At 41.8% G+C, this 7677-nt stretch overlaps 1 protein-coding gene across 1 annotated transcript in view; it reads right to left on the reverse strand.

The window, feature by feature from the left end:
* The window catches only part of GRM8 (glutamate receptor, metabotropic 8), a 1194828-nt gene that overhangs the window by 551807 nt on the left and 635344 nt on the right, over positions 1 to 7677 (reverse strand). Inside the window, exon 5 of the mRNA XM_006859342.1 lies at positions 5939 to 5963. Within this exon, the coding sequence (XP_006859404.1) occupies positions 5939 to 5963 (25 nt within the window). The remainder of the gene's footprint in view (positions 1 to 5938; positions 5964 to 7677) is intronic.

The raw sequence follows: 7677 nt of genomic DNA on the forward strand, positions 1-7677 counted from the left end.
CTCCCTCTGCCATTGTTAGTATTGTTAAGTGCTGTTGAGTCAGTTCAGACTTGTTGTTAAGTGCCTTCAAGACAGTTCCAACTCATGGGGTTTCCAAGTTGCAGCTGGTGAGCTTGAACCACCAACCTTGCAGCTCAAGCCAAACCTGCAGTCCAGCGCATTAACCCACGTGCCACACCAGGGCTCCTCTGCCATAGTTGTTGCTCTTGTTGTTGTTACGTGCCATAGAGCAGTTTTATCTGAGTCCCTAGTCATCAGCTGGACACAGCACTGCCCATTATAAATATTAGTGGAGGCTCCATATGGAGTCCTGGTGTGGCGCTGTGGGTTAATGCGCCAGACTGGAAAGCCATTTAAACTGCAAGGTCGGCGGTTCAAGCTCTCCAGCTGCTCCTCGGAAAACCAATACAGAGTTGCTATGGGTCAGAATTGACTCAACGCCACTTAACAACAACAACATGTAATATAAAAAAATTTAGTTGCTACAAAATGAATAGAAAGAGTTCTGGGAATGTAGTGCGTTATGAGCAAGGTTGCTAATCATAAGGTCAGTACTTCACATCTACCAGTTGTTCCCTATGAGAAAGATAGGGCTTCCTGCTCCTATAAAGATTTACAGCCACAGAAACCCTATACAGGGTCTCTGTGAGTCGGAGCAGACTCAGTGGCACACCACCACCACCATCACTAGTAACCACATATAACAGACCTGGTGGTACTGCAGGACAAGCAAGCTGGCAATTCAACCCACCACCAGCCACTCTGCAGGAGAAAGAAAAAACTGTCTGCTCCCGTAAAAATGTACAGTCCTGGAAACCCTCTACAGGGTCTCTGTGAGTTGATTTCATGGTAGTGAGTTTTGGAGTTTGGAATAACCAAATATACCCCAACTATTATCATTTCAGTATATAAGCAATATAAAGATATATTAATCAGCTATTCTACCTTATGTTTTTCATTGTAAATTTTGAAGTGCAGTGTGTATTTTACAGTTAGAGGGCATTTCATTTGGGACGAGGCATGTGTCAGGGGCTCAGTAGCCTGCTGTGGCTCCTGACTATTGTAGTGGGTTCTGGAGCTACAAAAGCTGCATTTCCCAGCCTCTCTTGCTGCTCGGTGTAGCCATGTTCTTGTCAATGGAATGCAAGTGAAAGATATGCTTGCAACTTATGCTTCCTCTGTTAAAAAGTACACTACTCATATTTTAGAGTTTCTGGCATAGCAGATTGAACCCTAACCTAAGTAATACTGGGGTTGAACAAACAACCATATTTCTGGCACTGTGTTTACTGTCCTTCCATCTGCAAAATTTATGAGCATGTCCCTTTCCTCATATGGAACTCTGATAGCATAGAGGTTACAAGTTGGACTGCTAACCTCAAGGTCAGCAGCTCAAAATTACCAGCCATTCCATGGGAGAAAGATGAGGCTTTCTGCTTCCATAAAGATTTACAGCCTTGGAAGCCCTATGCAGGGTTGGTATGGGTCGGAACTGACTCTCCAGCACGTTACCACCACAACCCCTTCCTCATCATCTAAAATATGGATACAAGTGTTGAGAAAACAAAACAAGACTGGATAGAGCTGTAACGCGCACCATTAGTGACTTGTGTCTAGGCTGCGGCAATCCATCAATCAGTAGCCCTGTGGCAGTTATTCAATTAATTACAAATCTTTCTCAGGATAGCGGTTTGAAGACAGCAGTACTTGGGAAAATCGCTTGGGCAACGCTTCATGCCTGTTGCTGCATTGGGAGTTGGCAAATGAGTATGTAAATCGGTTTATAGCAATCCAATGGGCATTATTTCCTTGTCACTATTAAGATGCTTGTATAATAAGTAAGAAAGCTAAGATTAAAAGACATACAATGATATTTCCAAAAGAGATGGATTGGCAAGAGGTAGCAGCGATGGGCTGAAGAGTGACAACAACTGTAAGGTTGGGGCAGGACCACGCAGTGTTTCGTTCTCTTGTGCAGAGGGTTGTTATGAGTTGGAACCAACTCAATGGCACCTAACAACAACAATGAGTTTTCTAGGGTCACACATCTAATCAGTGGCAGATGAGGAGTTTTCAACGCAAATTCCTTCAGGCAATTCATTTGAGAATGGACTAAAATAAAATGCTGCCACATGGGGAAGTAAAATAAATGTGGCAAGAACAAATTCTTAATTGATAACATGAAGTGACAACTTTTGAAACAAAAACCTAGACACTGATTTCAAAACAAAAAATGAAACTGAATTTTCTACCCTGTGCCGCTAACCACACATAAATATTGATGTTGTTGTTAGGTGTCATAGAGTTGGTTCCAACTCAAAATGACCCTGTATAGGGTTTCTGAGGATTTACATCTTCTGAGGGAGCAGAAAGCCTTCCTCATTTTTCTCCCATGAACCATATATATATACACACGCACATTATAAAGTTAAGTTGGAATAGCAGTTTCGTTTTTCATTGGTCATCACCAAATAATTTATTTGGCTCCATTTTTTCATGTTACAGTGTAGATTTACATACTACATAATCAGTTATTTATTAACTAAGAAACTATCCAATATGAAACTTATACATTATGAGGAAAGTAGGAGTGACTTTGAAATTCCCGTTTTCTAAACCAAATTATCACCCTTTCAAACCCCCCATTAGGCAGACTCATACCCTATTGGTGCCTTTATTATCCATGCAAAAGCTTCTCCTCTTGGTTCTTTTTCCTTGGCGTTTTTCAGTGAATCCCCTGCTGATGGCAATAACCAAGAATTAAAAGCTGCAGCATATGTTGAATGCCTGTATCACCCCATAAATCACATTTACAGTCATTTATTTGCATGCTGTTTTAATTTCAGGAAATTCAATGACAGTTCATGAATTCTGCAGAATCTCAATTATTATTATTATTTTTAAATCTCATGATTTTATGTTGAAGACGAGAGGGAGTTGTCAATTTTAATGTGTACTGAGAGGTCATATGATATTTTCCAGTTTAATGATAAAGCAAATTCAGTTAACTCTGCAGAAACTTAAGGAGTCTTGTACAACCAGTCTCTTGGCTAGTCAGTGGCAGACTGGGAACCATGACATTTAGCAATTTCAATCTCACACCTGAGATATGTTTTAAAATTTTCTGCACCAAGACAGCTGATGAAAAGAGCAGGCTGGGGATGAGAAAGAAGGGGCACAAAGACACCACAATCATAGACACTAGTCACAACGATGGAAATATTAAGACAACAACTAGATGCAAGAACTAATCTTTGAGTAATTCTTCTTTGACCCACAAGACTTCATTCTCATCCTAAAGAATAAACCAGTTCTAAGTCCAGTTAGGAGTCCTGGTGTGGCACTGTAGGATAAGCACTGGATAGCAAGGTCGGTTTGAACTGCAAGGTTAATTGTTCAAACGCATCAGCCACTCTTCAGAAGTCCTATACAGGTTCATTGTGAGTCAGAACCAACTCGAAGCACTTAACAACAACAACATGTAGATAGGACTTCAGGTAAGGCACTGTAGGATAAGCACTGGACTGTGAACCACAAGGTTGACAGTTCAGACCCACCAGCTGTTCCTAGGAAACGCTACACAAGGTCACCATGAGTCAGAATCGTCTGAACAGCACCGAACAACAGCAACATCTTTCTAGAACGGAAGCCCTGGGGGTGTGAGGATTGCATGCTTATCTGCTAACCAAAAAAGTCTGTGGTTCAAGCCCACCATCCACTCTGTGGGAGAGGATGGGCAGTCTGTTTCCATAAGAATTCCAGCCTTGGAAGTCCGATGGGGCATTTTGAAACCTTCAGAATCACTCACTATTCATCAGAATGAATTTGACTACTCACAAAAACATGCCCACATACCACCGCCTGTCTATCAGTTTGTTGATCTGTGGCGGCTTGCATGCTGGGGCTGCAAATATCAGCAGTGTCACTGACTGACGATGGACAGATTTCAGTGGAACTTCCAGATGAAAGCAGATTAGGAATAAAGGCCTGGTGATCTACTTCTGAAAATTAGCCAACAGATGAGGTTCCTATGTTGAAAGCTACTCACAATACACAGTGGGGCTTTAACAAGGAACTCAAATCTACCAGGGTTGGTGAGAATGGTGCCAGACCATGCAATGTTTTCTGTGCATATGAGTGCCAAGTGTCAGAGCCAACACAAAGACAACTACAAACAGCATGTCCAGATATGGGCAGTTTCCTGAAGGGAGGAGTCATCAACCTTTAATGTGCCTAAGTACCACTTGAAATAGTATAGAAAAAAAGGCAGATCACAAGGCCTGCAACCCTTGAAATTCTGACTCATTCCATCTGGGATGTGCCAGGGAACCGGCATTTTTAAAATGTAGTCTAGAGGATTCTGATGTAAGGGTCCATCCAACTAGGTAAGCTTGGGTCTAAGAGATTGCTCATGGGTCTGTAGGCCTGAGGGAGAGAGAGGAAGTGTTCAGGGAGAAAATTGTCCTAGACGGAGGGAAAACCAGGACCAGGAAGTCCCCAAAGGGGCAGAGCTACATGTCACCAAATCAGTGCTTGATCTGAGTTATGTATACGACTCAGTACATGATTCTTCCTTGTTTCTATGGCTTCTGGAAAACTATTTGGAGCAGTGGGGAAATATGAAAAATCTAAAGATGAGTTATTTAAGGTAAAGTGTTATTTATAGTTATTAGGTGCCATTGAGTTGGTACCGACTCATAGCGACCCTATGCACAACAGAATGAAACACTGCCCGGTCCAAATATTTAGTCACTGAAAACCTTATGACTACGTAAAGTGTAGGAGCAGCAATAAATGGGAAGAATGGAGGGGTATTTCAGAGGTAGAATTGTCCCCTTCTGGTTTGATTCCTGGCCGACGCATTTCAAGTGTGGCTATCATCTGTCTATCATTGGTTAATTGTTTACCTAAATAACTTTACCTTAAATAACTCATCTTCAGATTTTTCATATTTCTCCACTGATCAAAATAGTTTTCCAAAAGCTCATGTATTGTTATGATGCTGAATGGCAGAAGCTTCCAGACTAAAGCACACTAGGAAAAAGGCCTGGAGATTTACATCTAAAAATCAGTCCATGAAAAGCCTAGAGATCACACGTTCCAATTGCATTATGTAAGGGGCCATTATGAGGCAGGGCCGACTTGAAGGCTGTTAATAACAGCATTAGAAGGTTGTTGCCAGCCCAGTCAAAGAGCACAGCTGTGAGAAGCCCCCTAAAATCATGTTGGGCTCCAAGAGCTCACTCACCCTGGCCCAGAAAACGTCTCCCTTACAAAGTGACACCCAGGAAAATGCCTAAAACTGCAAAAACCATGGGGCCTATGTTCAAGTACATACAGTGTTTTTAAATGCAGTAGTCCGTGTTATATTATCTGCTAAACCTGAGGGAAACTATATGGTTGGAAGCAAGTAAACTAAAAATAACAATATTCTAGTAACAGTCACAAGGAGAATTGATAACTAAATTGTCCAAAATGGTCCAGATAACACCTCCTGAATGGACAAAGCTTTAATAGAATTATCGCTAGGGCTTAAAGTTTAAGATACTGTACTCATATGCTTAATAGCTTCAAAGTATTTTGCAACACATATGATGATGAGTTTTAAAACCATTATGGTTCATAAGCCTAAGAGGAAAGTACTAGCAGAAACAGAATGATAACACTGAGAAAATGAAAATTACTTTCAGTGTTTTGTATATCTGGTCAGCTCATTCCATTCTGATCAAAGTATTGCTGCCAAAGTTCAAGTTGTCTTTCAAATCCAGATACCTGAAATGACTGCTGTTTGCTTGAATGAAAAATGATTGTCCTCATCCACTGTGTTGCTTAGTATTAAGTTATTTATTGACAGAATGTGTTCTAGCCAGGTTTTAGAAAAAAAAAAAAAAATCGAAATCTGATTCCTATGGACCACTCTTCTTTTAAAGGAAGGAACTTCTGGACCCCCAATGAAAGTGTCCCTCCTGAGGATTCTGGTTAAATGTGATGAAAATGGGTCTCAGGTAATAAAGCAAAAATCTACTAGTTAGGTTCCAAATACCTAGGAACTTATTATCACTGACACACGGTGGAAAACCTTGACAAGTACGACCTGTTTGTAGAGATTCATGATTAACTAGTTCTGACGTTAAATTGAATGTTTATATCACTGGGGCAGTGAAGGGGGCAATGGTGGCTCAGTGGTAGAGTTTTCACCTTTCATGCAAGAGATCTAGGTTTGATTCCCAGTCAATGCATCTCATGCCCAGCCATCACCTGTCATTGACGGCTTGTGCGTTTCAATGAAGTTGAATACGTTTCTGGGCAACTTCCAGATGGAGACAGACTAGGAAGACAGGCCTGGCAATCTACTTTCCAAAATCAACCAGTGAAAATCCTATGGATCGCAACAGTTCTCTCTATGACCAATGAAGAGGATAGGGCAGGATTGGGAAGACTTCCATCCCATGGACATGGGGCCGCCATCAGCCAGTACCTAACGTGACCACAGCTAATAGAAACAGCAACATGTTGCTGTTGTTAAGTGCCATTGAGTCAGTCCCAACCCATAGTGACCCTGAACAGGGTTTCCGAGGCTGTAAATCTTTACAGGAGCAGAATGCCTCATCTTTCTCCCGCGGATCAGCTGGTAGTTTCGAACTGCTGACCTTGTGGTTCGCAGCCCGATTCATAGCCATTATGCTACCAGAGCTAATAGAAACAACAACATACACATCTTAAAAATGCAATGAAACCCATTCATTTGCTTTGAAAAAGAAAAATTTGCCAAAGGCAAAGACTCATTATGCTTTATGGTTTCAGGCAATGTGGATGTATAGGTCTCAGGATACTGCTTGTCACAGAAACACACTCTCTCAGAAAATAAAATTGAGGAGCTGGTTCCAATCTCTATGGCCTAAAAGCCACTGTCAACCTCAGGATGGGAATTCAAAGGACAGAAGTGTAGGTTGTTTAAAAGTGAACAACTTCGAAGTGAACATTTCTCTGCTTTTAAGCATACACACAAACACACCACTGAAAGAGGCCATCGTCAAGGGCACATTGCTTGTTCAGCGTTGAGATGGAGACTGCTGAGCCTGATGCTTGAGGAGGAAAAAGAAAAAGTTGACCATCAGTAGAGAAACAATCCTTTCTCCGGTCAGCTCAGTCCATTTTGATCAAGGGCATTACACAGCCACTCATTTATTAATATTGAGGAACGGTGTCAAAATCTACCCTCTTTTCTGTATTACTGAAGCTCACAGAGGATAAAACATGACCTTCCTAGAACCATCAGTCAGTTTCCTGGTCAGAATACACACGCATATATCAGAAGTCCTGGTGTCATGCTGTAGGATAAGCACTAACGGCAAGGTCGGTGGTTCAAACCCACCAGCCATTCCTCGGGAACCCGATACAGGGTTGCTATGAGTTGGAAAACGTCTGATGGCATTGAACATTTGTTGTTGTTGGTAAGTGCTGTCGAGTAATCATAGCGACTCTGTACAGGGTTTCCGAGGAGCGGCTAATGGGTTTGAACCATCGACCTTGTGGTCCAGTGCAGCATTACTGTTGTTGTTAAGTGCTGTCGAGTAGGTTCCAACTTATACTGACCCTGTATAGGGTTTCTGAGGTGAACTTGAACTGCTTACCTTGTAGTTCAAAGAAACCTTGCAGTCCAGCGCAAGCGCATTA

Source organism: Chrysochloris asiatica, unplaced genomic scaffold (assembly GCF_000296735.1).
Source record: "Chrysochloris asiatica unplaced genomic scaffold, ChrAsi1.0 scaffold00032, whole genome shotgun sequence".
NCBI classification, from domain to species: Eukaryota; Metazoa; Chordata; class Mammalia; order Afrosoricida; family Chrysochloridae; genus Chrysochloris; species Chrysochloris asiatica.